The sequence below is a fragment of the Hyla sarda genome, chromosome 2 (assembly GCF_029499605.1).
Source record: "Hyla sarda isolate aHylSar1 chromosome 2, aHylSar1.hap1, whole genome shotgun sequence".
NCBI classification, from domain to species: Eukaryota; Metazoa; Chordata; class Amphibia; order Anura; family Hylidae; genus Hyla; species Hyla sarda.
The window spans coordinates 99,892,531-99,909,713 of NC_079190.1; the positions used below are offsets into that span (position 1 = coordinate 99,892,531).

The 17,183-nt window shown below is 39.9% G+C and overlaps 1 protein-coding gene across 1 annotated transcript in view; it reads left to right on the forward strand.

Moving 5' to 3' along the window:
• The window catches only part of LOC130358828 (electroneutral sodium bicarbonate exchanger 1), a 223,036-nt gene extending 206,217 nt beyond the window's left edge, over window positions 1-16,819 (forward strand). Inside the window, exons 22-25 of the mRNA XM_056562680.1 lie at window positions 2,238-2,375; window positions 5,658-5,758; window positions 5,995-6,093; window positions 8,540-16,819. Coding sequence (XP_056418655.1) covers window positions 2,238-2,375; window positions 5,658-5,758; window positions 5,995-6,093; window positions 8,540-8,549 — 348 coding nt within the window. The 3' untranslated portion in view covers window positions 8,550-16,819. The remainder of the gene's footprint in view (window positions 1-2,237; window positions 2,376-5,657; window positions 5,759-5,994; window positions 6,094-8,539) is intronic.
• Window positions 16,820-17,183: the final 364 nt, after the last annotated feature.

Below are 17,183 nucleotides of genomic sequence, written 5' to 3' on the forward strand. Positions count from 1 at the left end.
GTAGGAATCCCAATCCTCTTAAACTATTATTCCTCATAATAATACAGGACTGGTGTGGAGCAGAGTATAGTGAAAGACGGCCAAGTGCCGTGCAATGGAGGTACTGTAGCGTGTAGCGGCTTCTGTGGCTTCGGTCATGCTACACAGTACCTCCATTGCACGGCACTTTGCCATCTTTCACTATACTCTCCTCTGCACCAGTCCTGTATTATTCTGAGGAAGGTCCTGGTGGGACAGAAACATCAATTTATTGAATACAATGCATGGACTGTGATGATAAAAAACCCTTTGCATCATAGCTTGATTGCCAAGTTTATCTTATATATTTAGTTAATGATACATTAAAGAAGCACTCAATCTCTTGACCCTATAAAACACACTATCCACCACTATTCCTACAGTTTCATCTGTTTCATTCTAGCTCAGTTGCATCCATAAATTCCATTGCTGTAACTGGGTCATGTGGCCACTACACCAGAACATCACATGGCTTTATATGTCACAAGAACAAGTCTGTCCAGGATTAGCTCAATTCCTGTGCACTGCAGGATTATATAAACACCTAAAAGATCCCTTCTGGCAGTTCTCAGATTCTCCTAATCTCCTCCCTACCCAGCACTATCTGTATTTCTCCTGTTGTAATCCTGCTGCTGCTATCTTTATGGGACCAGGATATATAGTAGGAAGTAGGTGCATAGACTGATTACTCCAGAGGTATAGAGTTACACACCTTACTTTATGGCACTGCCTATCTCTGCTATGTGATGTGAGTAGATAATTTAGTGTGTCCTGTGTGTGGTGGAGCCTGACACTGCTGTAACAGCTGCAGTAACAGGAAGAAAAGTAGACAGACTAAAGTTGTGCTCATCAAGTATAATATTCTATAGTAGCAGTCCAGATACTGCCAATTGTCCAGACCCCCAGACGGTTCAGGGAACTGGCCAGAGAATGGATTTGCTCTCCCCACATTTATTTGTATCTGTGTGTTTTAAGGCACCAATACAAATGAATAGCCAAGCGTGGCCCAAGACAAGGGAACACTGCTCCCTCCCCTGACGGCGCTTCCTCTATGATGCAGACAATGCAATTAGCGCTGCCTGCATCGTTCTGCTCTGGAGAAGCGGACACTTGCTTACTAAAAGTTGTTAAAGGGTACTCCCTTGGAAAACTTTTTTTTTTTTAAATCAACTGGTGCCAGAAAGTTAAACAGATTTGTAAATCACTTCAATTAAAAAATCTTAATCCTTCCAGTACTTTTTAGGGGCTGTATACTAAAGAGAAATCCAAAAAAAGAAATGCATTTCCTCTGATGTCATGACCACAGTGCTCTCTGCTGACCTCTGCTGTCCATTTTAGGAACTGTCCAGAACAGGAGAAAATCCCCATAGCAAACATATGCTGCTCTGGACAGTTCCTAAAATGGTCATCTGAGGCATATGCCATTTGCCTCAGATACCCCCTGATGACGTGACTGAGGTCACAAAAACATGTAGGGGAGGCAATGAATTTACAGTTTTAATAACAGCAGTGTATCCACCATTTGCCTCAGATACCCCTGATGACATGACTGAGGTCATAAAAACATGTAGGGGAGGCAGTGCATTTACAGTTTTAATAACAGCAGTGTATCCACCAATGAGGCCCTGTAGCGCTGCAGGTACAGGGCACTGATATACTCTTGAATGAGAGTGTGTGTACATTTACAGTGGTGAACCTGCTGGGCTTTTAACTATTAGGTTTCCTTAGAAGTTACATTTTATACTAATGAAATAAATGCTAAGTTTTAAGGGAAGGTGCACTTAGAGGGGTCTTGCATCCCTACCTGGAACTGGTCCTAGGTGTGGGGTTTGTTTTTTTGTTATATGGTTTAACCCCAGGACCATCTCCTGGGCATTTGGTTCTACAAATATTTTGGCGGCTTGAATAGTCCTGCGGACTGTGCTATTCTTGCTGTCAAAGTACAGAAAACCTGAAGATCTGATAAATGATTGAGCCACATAAAGGCTTCCCATAAAACCCAAGCTAAAAATGAACCATGTGTCACAGAGGGAGGTGAAGAGATGAATGGGTATAAGGTGTGAGCGTTCTGATCTTGTGAAACCCGTAGTGATAATGAGCTGTTGTGCAATGTATATAAGACACCCTGTTTGCCTAGAAGATATCATGTATAGAATTATATCACTCTTGCCTTGTGCTCCTCCTTATGGTAACACTACGGACTTATCTGCCCGTGATAGGTCCTGGCTCTGGTGTTTGTCCGCAAAGTCATGGATTTTTTTTTCACAAGCCGGGAGCTGAGCTGGCTGGATGACCTGATGCCGGAGAGTAAGAAGAAGAAGCTGGAGGATGCGAAGAACAAAGCCAAGGAAATGGAGGTGAGGGCTGGAGGCATGCAGAACAAAAGACGTGCGGCTGTGCGTCCTTCTAAAACCCATTCACCCAATGTGAACCTTTAAAAGATAGATTTATTATACAATAATATGACTTAAGCGACATAGGTTGGATGCAAGACTGATATTTTGTCATCCTGCAAATTTCTATTTAGTCGGTTACATTTACATATGAAGCATTTTATATTAAAGGGGTACTCCAGTTGAAAACCATTTTTTTTTTTTTTTTTAAATCAACTAGTGCCAGAAAGTTAAACTGATTTGTGAATTACTACTATTTAAAAATCTTAATCCTTCTAGTACTTATTAGCAGCTGTATGCTACAGAGGAAGTTCTTTTCTTTTTGAATTTCTTCTCTGTCTTGTCCGCAATGCTCTCTGCTGACACCTCTGTCCGTGTCAGGAACTGTCCAGAGCAGGAGAGGTTTGCTGTGGGAATTTGCTCCTACTCTGGACAGTTCCTGACATGGACAGAGGTGTCAGCAGAGAGCACTGTGGTCAGACAGGAAAATTCAAAAAGAAAAGAACTTCCTCTGCATTATAAAGCAGCTAATAAGTACTGGAAGGATTATGATTTTTAAATGGAAGTAATTTTCAAATCTGCTTAACTTTCTGACACCAGTTGATTAATTTAGTTTTCCACTGGAGTACCCCTTTAAGCTTTAGCTTATTGAATAAGCTGCTATTTAAACACATGACATGTGGTTGTGTTGTAAAGCAGTGGTCTCCAAAAACTGGACCTCCAGCTGTTGCAAAACAACAACTCCCAGCATGTACAGTCTGTCAGTGCATTCTGGAAGTTGTAGTTTTACAACAGCTTGAGGCACACGGGTTGTAATCACTGAGTTAGGAAACAGACTCTAGCTCAGTGTTTCCCAACCAGTGTGCCTACAGCTGTTGCAAAGCTATAACTCCCAGCATGCACTGACAGCCGAAAGGCATGCTAAGAGTTGTAGTTATGCAACAACTGGGGAAGAACAGTTTGGAGACCGCTAAGTATGTGGTTTCCAAACTGAAGACCTCCAGATGTTGCAAAACTACAACTCTCAGCATGCCCAGACTGTCCTGACATGCTGGGAGTTGTAGTTCTGCAACATCTGAAGGGCCAGATGTTGCAGCACTACAACACTAAGCATGCTTGACTGTCTGAGCATGCTGGGGATTGAAGTTTTGCAACATCTGGAGGTCTACAGTTTGGATATCACTGTATAGTGGTCTACAAACTGTGCCCCTCCAGATGTTGCAAAACTACAACTCCCAGCATTCCAAAACTGTACGGGCATGCTGGGAGTTGTAGCACTGCAACATCTGAAGTGCCAGATATTACAGAACTATAACTCCCAGCATGCTTGGACTGTCTGGGCATGCTGAGAGTTGTAGTTTTGCAACAGCTGGAGGTCCACAAATTGTAGACCACTGGCCTAGATAATATGTGACCACTGTTATTTATAGTGGTACTTTGTCTTACACTTCCGCTTTATTCTTAGTTAGGTTGGTTGTCGTTGTCCTTAATAGCACTGTTGTAATAATAGTGGTGATGGTGGTGACAACTGCAAGTCTTCCCTTTTTATAGTGCTTTTGATACATCCGATGTACAGTAGTGGGATTCCATTCCTCACTCAGTATGACAATGCACGATGCACATGACCAGATTACTACAAATTGGTCCTGGAACACAGTGAGCTAGATATCCACTTCCAATGCTTACACTAGGTATCAGTGTAAATTCTGGTCTTTGCAAATCTGTATTTCCCATTGCTACCACCAGATGGCACTACAATGCTGTATAAAGATGCATGTAATGTTTTTTTTTATAACTGCTGTTATGATATAGTTAATAGAGTGGTCACTCAAGTTGCAATATTATTCGGTTCCAGAATGACCATTGTATGTTGAGACCATAACTGGTTATTGGTTCTGAAGCCCCAAAATGTCATCCAAAAATAGTAAAAATTGAGGATTAAAGACAAAACAGGTAGTATATGTGATATGTGTGTATATATATATATATATATATATATATATATATATATATATATATATAGCAAATCTGTACATATAAAGTAAGAAGCAGCTGCTGGGAGCTGTAAATCACTATCTATTACAGAGGACAAGAGATTTTTCAGGGTCCTGTGCAGTATACACAGTATCCTAAAAAAAAGTCAATTAAAGGCATCTTTGCCTGGTGTCCATAGGAGCAGCAAACCCTGGCGCAGGTGAAGATTAGTATAGAACATGTAATACCTCCCTGTACTGTAGGGGGCGCTACCAGACAGGAATTTAAAGCATGCACTTCAGTAATACAGGGTTTTACCAGTGAATGCCCATTCTGATTGGTCGGTTCTTCCAGACAGTTACACGTTTTGCAGATCTGGACTGTCCATAACATTGTATGTTTAGTCTGGTTTCAAGTTACAATGGTCCATAATATGCTAAAAATATTTTAACCTGTGGCCATTGTAAGTTGAGGGACTACTGTACTTTTAAAAAGCTACATATGACTTCTAGCCCGATTTGTCTGCAGAGTCTAATACCCTTACCAATACCAAAAAGTGATCCCTCAACTTACAATGGCCTCAACATACAATAGTTTCAACATACAATGGTCTTTTCTGGACCATTGTAACTTGAAACCAGACTCAACATACAATGCTACGGACAGTCCAGATCTGTGAAATGTGTCAATGGCTGGAAAAATCGACCAATAAGAATGGGCATTTACTGGTAAAACACCTGTATTACTGAAGTGCATGCACTGAATTCCTGTCTGGTAGCGCCCCCTACAGTACAGGGAGGTATTACATGTTCTGTACTCTTTACCTGTGCCAGGGATAGCTGCTCCAGGTGAGGGCGGCTTCATTTTACTTTTTTGGGACACTGTGTGTACTGTACATGACCCTGAAGAAGCTCCTGTCCTCTACATAGACAGTGATTACAGCTCCCAGCAGATCTTTATTACTTTTATATGTAAGGATTTGCTTTATCTCTATTACTTATCTACTTATTTTTCTTTAATCCTCACTTTTTCCTATTTTTGGATGACATTTTGGTGGCTTCAGAACCAATTACCAGGTTTCCATAGAGTTATGGTCTCAACATACAATGGTTTCAACATACAATGGTCGTCCTGGAACCAATTAATATTGTAACTTGAGGGACCACTGTAATAGCTTTGCCTTAATTGTATTAATGTTACACATTGAATATATGTCTTATAAACAAAGAGCAGAAATATTACATTTCAGTAACTACTGGAAACTTGTTCTAGGAGGCAGAAAAAATGCTCCAGGCTTCAGATGACAAAGGAGTCCAGCTTCCCTTAGAAACTAGGAAATTACTGGGCAGCCCTGGGAAAAACAATAATTCAAGGTAAGGCTAGATCAATAGATATCTACACTCAATATATTATGCATGGTGGCTTCTTTTTTCTTGCTATTTGATTTCTTCCTTAGTTTATTTATTATGAATGACTATATGGAAATCTCTGGGCTGCCTTTGTAAAGTCCCCATGGAGGGGGCAGGCAGAGGGTTCTATATCTGTGATGGGAAAAGTAAAACATATTCATGAAGTTCCCTTTCTTTACTATGATGCTCATGTTTTTCAGATGCGATCCTTCTGACATTAATATCTCAGATGAAATGCCTAAAACTACTGTGTGGAAAGCACTCAGCATGAACAACGAAAGCTCAAAAAAGGACAGAAGGTAGATAAACCGTGGGGCCCTTGGCCTTCAAGCACCATCCGGCCTCTTGCAGTCCATGTGGACACATTACTAGTTAGATAAGTCTTATGTATTAGGGGGTACTCCGCTACTAGACATCTTATCCCCTATCCAAGGGAGAGGGGATAAGATGTCTGATCGTGGGGGGCCCGCTGCTGGGGCCCCCCACGAACTCCCACACCCGGTGTTCTACACAAACTCTGTGTTCCTGCAGCAGTGGTAGTGACATCACACCGCACCCCCTCCATTCATGTCTATGAGAGGGGGCCTGTCAGCTGACCTGCCCCCCCCTTCCATACACATTAATAGAGGTGACGTGGTGTGACATCACGAGGGGACGCGTTCTAAACAAAATTTTCAGATCACTGGAACACCGGAGTACCCCTTTAAAGCATGTCAGGCTTGCATGTCCTCTCCAGTATTGGTGGTCACATATCTCTTATCATCTTTTAGCTGCACAAAGAAACATAATGTGAATGTACTTTAAACAAATGGGACAAAGGGGCCCTGTAGTCAGTGGGTGTCTTTAGTGACTATGGATTCCAATGAGGAATCCTTTGCTTTATCGTAATGGGTTTACTCAAGCCACCTATGAGCTAAGTGTCCGACTGGGCCAAATGAAAAGAGTTTGTCTTGACCAAAACCCCCTTCAGAAGGTGAAGCAATAATGGTTAATTTTACATGGAGCTGCACTTCCTTCTGGAGGACGACTTCCATTAAAACTCTTCTATTGTATAATCACAATTCATTATTACCGGATGCCATGCGGCCTTGTAATGTTAGTCAAGCATGGGGTGTCAGTACCTTTATGTTGTGTGCTTGGAAGGTGCCTGCTTGTTCTCTTAGTATGGGATTATTAATAGACGGTAACTCAGCATGATACACTACATTCTATAGAAGTCTTATCTACATTTAAGTATAATTCATATCATCCACCTGCCCCATGAATAGTCAATAAATGGCCGCTCACCAGTGTTATGCTCCTGTGTAACCTCCTCCATATAACACTGTGGTTTGTCTTTATCCTTGTCTTTTTTTTGTGTGCGTGTTATCAGTAAATATTATGGACAATTTATGTAGCATTATACAAATCTTTTTTTGTGTAAAAAAAGGTGCAAATTTGGCGTATCAATGCTTTTGCGACTTTTTGTGAATGATTGGCAGCTTTTACTGCATGAGACTGTATACGGAGGGAGCTATCAGTGACTGTGTGTGAGTGCGGGAAACAATAATTGCTTCCTCTATGGGTCCTAGCAACATTTGCAAACCTTTTTACCTAAAAAATACCAAACCGAAGCATAAAAAATGTATCTCTTTCTATTCTATGTTGTCCTCATATTGGAGACATGATTGATTGACTTTAAAGGGAATCTGTCAGCTGTATTTGCTGCTAAGAGCTGCAGACACCATTAGATAGCTGTTAAGGTATAAAAGTAACCCGCACCTTTCCTGGAGCTGGTGTTGGCTGCCAAAATTGTAAAATCTCCTTTATTTCTCAGCCAAGTGTCATGGAGGCGGATTCAAGCTGCTCAGGTGCCACAGCATGGCATGCCCCCTCACCCACCTTCACCTCACAGTCCCTCCTTGATGTTAAGAGCCCTATTCATCAACAAAGGAGGCGCTAAGGGCGGGCAAGGAAGTGCGCCAGGACCTTAAAGGGGTACTCCATCCCTAGACATCTTATCCCCTATCCAAAGGATAGGGGATAAGATGTCTGATCGCGGGGGTCCCGCGGTCAGACATCTTATCCCCTATCCTTTGATAGGGGATAAGATGTCTAGGGATGGAGTTCCCCTTTAAGCAGCTTAGTCTCGCCTTCTTGACACTTGGCTGATAAATAGAAAGGAGATTTTATAAGTCTGGAAACCACTATCCGCTCCAGAAAAGGTACAGTTTGCTTTTCTACCCTAACAGCTTATCAAGCAATGTGAGCAGCTCTTAGCCAGAAAAGGAGCTGGGACATTCTCTTTAAAGGGGTATTCCAGGCCAAAACTTTTTTTTATGTAAACAGATTTGTAAATTACTTCTGTTAAAAAATCTTAATCCTTCCAATAGTTATTAGCTTCTGAAGTTAAGTTGTTTTCTGTCTAACTGCTCAATGATGACTCACGTCCCAGGAGCTGTGCAGTTCCTATGGGGATATTCTCCCATCATGCACAGCTCCCGGGATGTGACATCATCATTGAGCAGTTAGACAGAAAACTTCAGAAGCTAATAACTATTGGAAGGATTAAGATTTTTTAATAGAAGTAATTTACAAATCTGTTTAACTTTCCGGAGCCCGTTGATATATATCAAAAAAGGTTTTGCCTGGAATACCCCTTTAAGCACATTTGATGCTGAAGTATTGCAGCCAAATATTTTTAGTCTATTTGCCCATCATAGTTAATCTGCTTATTTACAACAATTTTATCCCCATTTCTTGCAGCTTTTTTTAAATAGGCGTCTTGGCATATGAAGGACAGCGCGATGACTCAGGGAAAGGCCAAGACCCAAATGTGGCATACAGTTTTTGAAGGGAGATCCCCGTATTTACTTCACACGAAGGATCCATGTTAAAGCCATCAGAAATTTTTTTCTTATATAAATATATATAATTTTTCTATTTCATTTTCAGTGTGTGCTTTAACAAGCTGGTATCATCCAGCGTCATCGATGCACATAGAAAAGAGGGAGTCTCCACCAAGGCAAAGCAGGACTGGGACTTTACATGGATTCAGTGAAAGCATGTCAAGAAAGATTCTGAGAATCTCATAAGATCCCCTTACCCCAGTGCGGGGTACATTCAGACTGCATATTACCACTTCTAGTGTTTGCCATCCAAAAGACAAGCATTACTGTATACTCCTAGTACATGAGTATAGTCTAGGCTTTTGTTACACGTGCGGTAGAAAACAGAGTATTCTGAGAGGGGCATTTGGTGGTGACGGGCCGGTCGTCTTGCAGAATCCAAGTTTACAACATCTAAACTTCTGACAGTGCCCTGAGCTTAGTTTGTGCATTCTGCTATTCTGTAAGATGTATTACAATCAGCAGTCATAATATGGATGTCTAGAATTTCTATCCCTTTCTCCATACAGATGTAGTCTAAGGCCAGAGCACTATGTAGATACAGCAGTGTTGAGTTTGTCATTTAGCATGTTGTGCCATGATATCAGAATGTTTTACCTGTGGTTTTACATAGGACTGCAGGTAAACTTGCTATATACCAGCCAACATTTTTTTTTTTTTTTAAATCAAACTGTCCCACAAACTGGTCTGTGATAGGTTATGGCTTATAAGGAATAAAAGAGAAATGTCTGTGCACTTTGGAGGGCAAAATGTTCCACAATTTTGAATTTGAAGCATTACTGTGATTAATATTACTTATTAAAATTTTGCACAGACATATCAAATGTTAAAGAGGTAGTCCATCAAAAAAACTAATAAGTGTCAGATAACGGGGAGTCCGACCACTGGGGCCCCCCGCGATCTCCCGCTCGGCACCCCGCCCATTTCTATGGGAGCGCCGGAGATGCCTGTGTTCAGAAAGAATGGATCATGTGCCAACCTCAGCACACACTCCTGTCAGAGAGCCAGACCCGTTCAGGAGATCGTGGGGTCCCAGCAGACTGACACTTATCCCCTATCCTGTGGATGGGGGATAAGTTGCTTTTCTCTGCAGTACCACTTTAACTTTTGATATGCCTGTGCGACATGTCAATAGTTAATATCAATGACAGTAACACTTTAAAGCTGTGTTTCCCAGTCAGTTTGCTGGCTGTTGCAAAACTACAACTTCTAGCATTCCCATTCGCTGTCCGGGCATGCTGGGAGTTGTAGTTTTGCTATAGCAGGAGGCACACTGGTTGGGAAACGATGCTTTAAAGTTTATTATCTTGCCATTCTCACATTACATAAAGAAAAATAAATGACAGTTCAAGCTCTGCTACATCTAAACCTAAAGGCTATTTACACCTGTGCATCCAAAATTTTTTATTCCTCCAATGCACCTAAAATGTAAAAAAAGATGCAGTTTAAAAAAAAAAAAGAAAAAAGTCTTTATTAAAATCTGCCTTTTTTTTCTGTCCACAGCTACTATGCAAAACTATGTGGCTCCATTGCTACAGACTACAAGCAAACCCTGGGTAGTCTGGTCCTGCAGTCCTATTCCTTTTTACCTGCTGCCTACTTTACGCTAACCTACTGAATGTACAAATGTAGCTGCTGCTAAACACATCATGCTAGCACAGTCCACCAGCATCCTTCAACCTTTACACATGCCTGGTACATCTTGGCATTGGGCAGGTGTGATATCTATACATGTACGAAAGTGGCAATGCATACAGTACTGTGAGCATCACCTCTTTCTGCATTCACCAAACCAATTGCTGGTGAATGCACAGTGAGTGTTTATGCATACAGTACTATGTGCATCACCGCTCAATACACTACTGTGTGCATTACCGCTTAATACAGTACTGTGTGCATCACCGCTCAATACAGTACTGTGAGCATCCCCTCTTTCTGCATTCACCAAACCAATTGCTGGTGAATGCACAGTGAGTGTTTATGCATACAGTACTATGTGCATCACCGCTCAATACAGTACTGTGTGCATCACCGCTTAATACAGTACTGTGTGCATCACCGCTCAATACAGTACTGTGAGCATCGCCTCTTTCTGCATTCACCAAACCAATTGCTGGTGAATGCACAGTGAGTGTTTATGCATACAGTACTGTGTGCATCACCGCTCAATACAGTACTGTGTGCATCACCGCTCAATACAGTACTGTGTGCATCACCGCTCAATACAGTACTGTGTGCATCACCGCTCAATACAGTACTGTGTGCATCACCGCTCAATACAGTACTGTACCCACAGGAGTAGGGAGTCCTGCTATAGACAGAAGTCCCTGCTTCTATACATACTTTCCATGGCACGTACACAATATACCGCACCATAAAAAAAAAGATTAGTGCGCCGCTGATGTGTTTGGCAGTGGCTACATCTGTATTCTAACAAAAAGTAGGGGGTCAAAAGGCAAGGAGTACAATATTGGAGTTTGTAGTCTGTAACCACTGCAGATGGTAAAAAAAAAAAAATTTTAGCAACGCATTGGCACAATACAAAAATGGTTGCAATAAAAAAATCGGTCATAGCTTTTATATTGCTGGTAAGCGGCTTTTATTTTAAAATGGTGTAGAAAATTATTTATTTTGGCCTTATTGGAAAGTAATAGATTTTCTGTATATTTCCCTTTTAATTTAGCATCTTTTATGACATGGCAATAAGAGTGCAGAGACCAATGTTGTTTTTTGTTGTATATTTTATGTTCCTTTATCTTTTCCAAACATTCTAGGCATGTGACATGGGTTTCTTGTAAATAAATGTCCTATGGCCAGCATCAGCTGAGGGATTCTAGATAGAGATGAATATATATAATTAACAAATATTTCTCACAGGCTCTTGATGTTGTCTATGGCACATGCTTATGTGAATATCTGTGCATCTGTAGACCTTGTATAAATTGGACATCTGGCATATAGTGTATCACTGTGGGTGAGTTTCAACCTAAAGTTGTAGGCAAATGTGGCAGATGTTTAGCACTCACACAAGATGTTGTGATTACAATTTCAGTGAAATCTAGAAATCTTTTTTTTTTAGACAAATCTTTAGTAACATTTCTTCGATTTTCACTGTATTTTTCTGTATTTAATAAGAGTATATATCTTTGTAGAAATCATTTTGAACAAATTCAGGTGATCAGTACAGCTAAACTGGTACTCCTGCCATCATATGCCATAACTTCACGGAGTTAAAAAAAAAAAAAAAAAAAAAGATTAATTAAAACACAAATATCAATCAATAAATAAATGGCTACTACAAGCCAACACCACTCTGACCAAAGTGTATGCCTGATCCCCCCCCAACAACAAGTCCTAGAAATTAAAGCTCCACCTACTGGACATGCAAGGTAGTAGAGTAACAGAATGTAAAACCAAAAAATGAGTAACATCAGTATTAAATAACTATGATGAACTTTGTTCATAGATCATTATCCCAAATTGTATCTTGTAAGCTGACAGCTTTTTTTTATGTTTGTTTTATTTTTATGCCATTTGCATATGTCTTGGTGAATATGTATGTGTATTTTTATTACTAAAATTGGTTTGCGACAGTTTACTGCTGTTATATTTTTATTTGATGTTCAAAGTAAATTAAGGTGAAATTGCTGTACCTGCACATGGTGAAAACGTGTCTGTGTTTGTTAACTATTCATTGTTTGTACATTAACATCTCACACCTTCCCACCTCCTGATACCTCCCTTCTTTTGGGGACTGTTCTGTGAACTGGAAAAAAAAAACCTGTAGAAAATGGAGAGTCGTCTTCTACTAATGCATTTGAATGTGCCTAAAAGTGCATACAATGCTGAAGTGGATGGAAACATGAGAAAGTCTTCAGATCCATCCATTATAATGAGCCAAAAGTTATGTTGTACAGAATTATGGACCCACAAATATAAATCCTTTGGCCTCTTTTACATGGTGAAATTTCCAAGCGGAATCCAGCAGAAAAATTCTGCTCGGAAATTCCATTTTCAATCACCGTGCGTATGGCTGATGTTTCTGCTGCGGAAATTCAGATTTTGGCCTCTGCAGAAAGAATTCACATGCCAATTCTTCCTGCGGAATCTGCTCGGCAATGCATTGTCCTCTGTGGAGAGGGTCCATGTTCTGCCGGTTTCCCCTGTCTGTGGAATGTCTGCCGCAAATTTTCTGGATGGACATTACACATATTTTACGCCATGTGAACATAGCCTTAGAGGATTCTGTAACTACACTTTACTGTTTTGTGGCATTTGAGTCTTGGATTTGACCACCGTTCAGTATCTGCATCAAGTCTGTTGTTGCTACTACAATTTAGAATTTTCAGGCCCAAGAATTGGGCGGAGCTCTACAAATATACATAAGAAAACAAAGTAATCCATTTTGGGGGTGTAGTTCAAACATAACAGGAAGTAGGGCTTAAAATTTCACACAATTTTGGAATACGAGATGCAGTCTGAGACTCTTGTTTTTAAAAGGAATCTGTCATAATGAAAATGGGAGGTATGTTAACATAATTAACCGTTGTGCTGTCAGGACTATTTTTAGACATTTTACATGTTCAAATGAAACCTCCGTATGCCACTCAGCACTTTATTGGCGCTGTCAAGCCATTTTGCATTAGCGTGTAATTTTTCACTAGAATAAAAATGCACAAAAATCATTATTAATGCTGAAGGTGTGATTGAACAGCATGTTTGATGAACCACAACCCTTAAAGGGGTACTCCACCCCTAGACATCTTATCCCCTTTCCAAAGAATAGGGGATAAGATGTCTGATCGCGGGGGTCCCGCCGCTGGGATATAGCATGCGGCACCCACCTGTTTCTGCTCCGGAAGCTCTGGAGGGTCTGGGTCCCGACCACCGGAACGGAGGTCTGTGACGTCATGACTCCACCCCGATGTGACGTCCAGCCCCGTCCGCTCAATGCAAGTCTATGGGAGGGGGCGTGACGGCCGTATCTGTCCAGCCTGTCAGAAGTGTCAAATAATATTTCTTTCTACTTTTCTTTTTTCTTTTTGCTTGTTTATAAAATTAAAGGTGTCATTACAAAGTACAATGAGTTCCACCAAAAACAAGCCCTCATATGGCCCCATTGGTGTAAAATTTAGAGTTTTGACTCTTAGAAGATGAAATGGAAAAAAAAAAAAAAGTAGAAGTAGGATACTTAAATGAGCAGAGATTTACATGAATGAATGATTAGTTATACTAGAATTTTTACTATGAAACTATATATCAATCTGCTCAGCTTCTTGTGAAATCTATTATGCTCCCTGCAGATTGGACTGCATTTTCAACATGACAGGTTCCCTGTAAAAATAAATTGCCAATATGTTGTGTGTTTCTGTGTATTTAAAATACTGTGCAGCAGATTTACTACACCAAATGTGATAGAATTCTGGCTTAATTTGCCCCCCCCCCCCCCCCCCCCCCCAAAGAAAAAAAAACTGCCTTACCTGGCATGCAGTACATTCATTGTTGTTGCTTGCTCAACAAACAGCAAGGCTTAACTTAAATTTGATGTTTCTAGGTGAAAAGGGGCTGTGACTTGAAATGCAATAGGGGATTTTGACACAAAATATTGGCGTGAAGGAAGCAAACTAATAGGAAGTATAAAGTTATAAGAACATCAACAAGCATGCCATGTATACATACAAATGTCTAGTTTAGAATGGACTAATCCAAAGATACTGCATAACTAGTAGCCTTTTCCTACTATGGCAAAACAAACAAACAAACAGTGTTTTAAAAGTAAATACGTGTCATCATTTTCATGCTATGAAAACCAAAAGTCATTGGGGTGATCCCTGGAGGCTTTTCCCCGCCATACGGGCCATGATTGGATTGGATTGTTGATATACCCATAAAGGGATAGATCTATCAATCAAGACTGGTGGGGCAGATAGAAGCCACCGGGGACTATGACAATGACTTGTGGTTTGGGGAACATGAAAGTTATAACAGGTTCCCTTTTCCCCCTAGAATAGCCTTCGATGTGTTGGTTATTATCTAAATAAGCTTAGTTTCTTTGAAATAGGTGACTATATTACATTACAGCAAATTTGAAGCATAGTTCTTTCCCTTCCATTATATTAATTGTAGATGGATTGGGCTGATGGTTAGTGATACGTTAATATATGTGGCATACATTAGATAATACATTACACTATGTAGATTATCACTAGTGTTCCCACAGCTATTATTTCTTTTCATATGATATATTTCAGATTTTTTATAGGTTTAATGAGAATGGATCAAACTTTGGACTGGTAATTGATGGATATTGTTTAGAAAGTTTATCAGACCAATAAAATATAGGACACTGAATGATGAGGAACCTTGCCTTTCCATTGATGGCTGCTCTGTTACCCCTTGGCTTTATCAGTTAGGTGTCATTATACACTGAATTGCCTCCACAGTGGTAGAAACCACTCTACTATGTTCCTGAGCTGAGCTCTTTAAAGTACCCGCGAGGCACTCTGCCTACCAAAGCCACTGTCGAATACAAAACCTTCTTGCTCAACGTTAGATATCCATGTCAAGGCAGGTCTTTGTCCCTCTTCCCACCAGATTACCTCTTCACTTGAGTAGGTTGGTGGTCCCTTAATAAGGAAGGAATACAAATACGGTGCTGGCACAATGAACATTTCTTCCTTAACAGCTAGTAGAAATATTATAGATTATTTTGTTTTAGAGATACTGAAATATATTTATTTTGTTTTAAAGAATGTAGAAACAATTCTTGTTGTGAGTGATGTAAAAAAAAAAAAGCAATGTGTTTTTTACTTTTCTTATTATTATTATTTTCCCATGAGGTGTTGGTAAGACGCAGATATGTGCTTCTTATCCATTTTTCTCCAAACACTGTGTCTTCTCATAGTTGAACAACCAGGTAACATTATGAGGCATCATATAATACAATTATGTCCGATCATAGATATTGTAGATAGACCGTTGCGCTATGATCTTTAAATTTTGTCCAACGTGATGACTTATGTAGAGCAGGTTGGACTTCCGTTGTTCATGTAGAGATTAGCATCTGGTCTACAGGTCAGCTGAAGAGTTGGAAGTGTTCTCAATTTTTGAATAGCATCTAAAATTTAGCTAAAATACTACCAGAGAACCTTCTACATGATGTCTCTAGAAAACCTAACCTTACATTGGATTTTTGACTTAAAATAGATGTTCTTCAAGTTCTTCTAGATCTGTTCTGAACCTGGTTCCTCTTCTGTTTCCATCATTCTTAAGAAGTGATTATGGTTGTGCGTTCAAATGTCTAAGTTTTGTCGGTCTTGGGTATATCTGTTGTTTTTCTTGAGTAAAAAAAAATAAAACTGTATGTAATGTACCATCTGGTTTAAGAGACAAATCCTTAACAAAATATGACAGTGATTTTCACGTGAACAAGTATTGCAGTAGTTGTCTCCATTTCTGCAGAACTTAATACCAATAAAATAATATGCTATAGACTTGTTTTCTATGTGTGTGACAATCAGAAATGTCAATTCACTCTGTGTAGGTCGAAGGCTACCAGCAAAGCACACAGGCAATATTTGTGTATATACTTGACATGCTTTGAAGTAATTGTATAGTAGAGTATAGTAGACTGTCTCCATTTGTTCTGTGTATTGTTCTTGGTGAAATGAAGACACAAAATTGTCTACAAGAGTTTATTATCTCAGCTAATACAAAAGGAGCTTATGTGGATGGTCACTTTTGCTAATTTCAGTAGAGTTGTGACATTTTTTAAAGTAATGTGTGACACTGATTTCTATTGTTTAATACTTATTTGATGGAGGCCGTGACGACAGCCACCACCTGACCCCACTGTATCATGAAAATCCATAGATATTACTCACAAAGGACATCAGCCTTGTGCCAGCTGAGCAGTAGACTGCATAAAATACATTGTTCCCCTTGGTGGGTTGTTTTGTGACATTGACCTTCACAATGACGACTTCCTTGGGGTTATGTGGCAGACCAAATGATGATTTGTATATATAAATGTTAGGGATTTGTCTCTTTAACACTAGTTTCATACACTGTGTACTTTAGTTGAGGGTACATATTATAAAATTATTGGCAAAGTTTAATAAAGCGACAAAACTTGCAAGTGTGTGTGTTTGTCTTTATTTGTCCAAAAACACAGTTATTCACTACCTGAACTTATCAGCAGTGATGCCGTCATAGCCACAGAGAAAGTACTGCCACAAGAGGGATAAAATCTATTGGAAAGACTTGTGGGAAACTTATTTCTCACAGGACCTCAAATCCATTTCTATTATTGTACTGTATAAATGTTCTGCCATAGTAGGTAAAAGGAGATGGAGAAACTCTCAAGCTGGAAGTGGAGCAGAGTTTGTTAAAAACTGTGCACAAAAAAGTTCACGCTCATGTCAGTGCTGGTTAAGCCGGCTAAAAATGAGTTTTTACTTTTAATGTAAGGCTATTGAGATGCTCATTTATCTTCAATAACA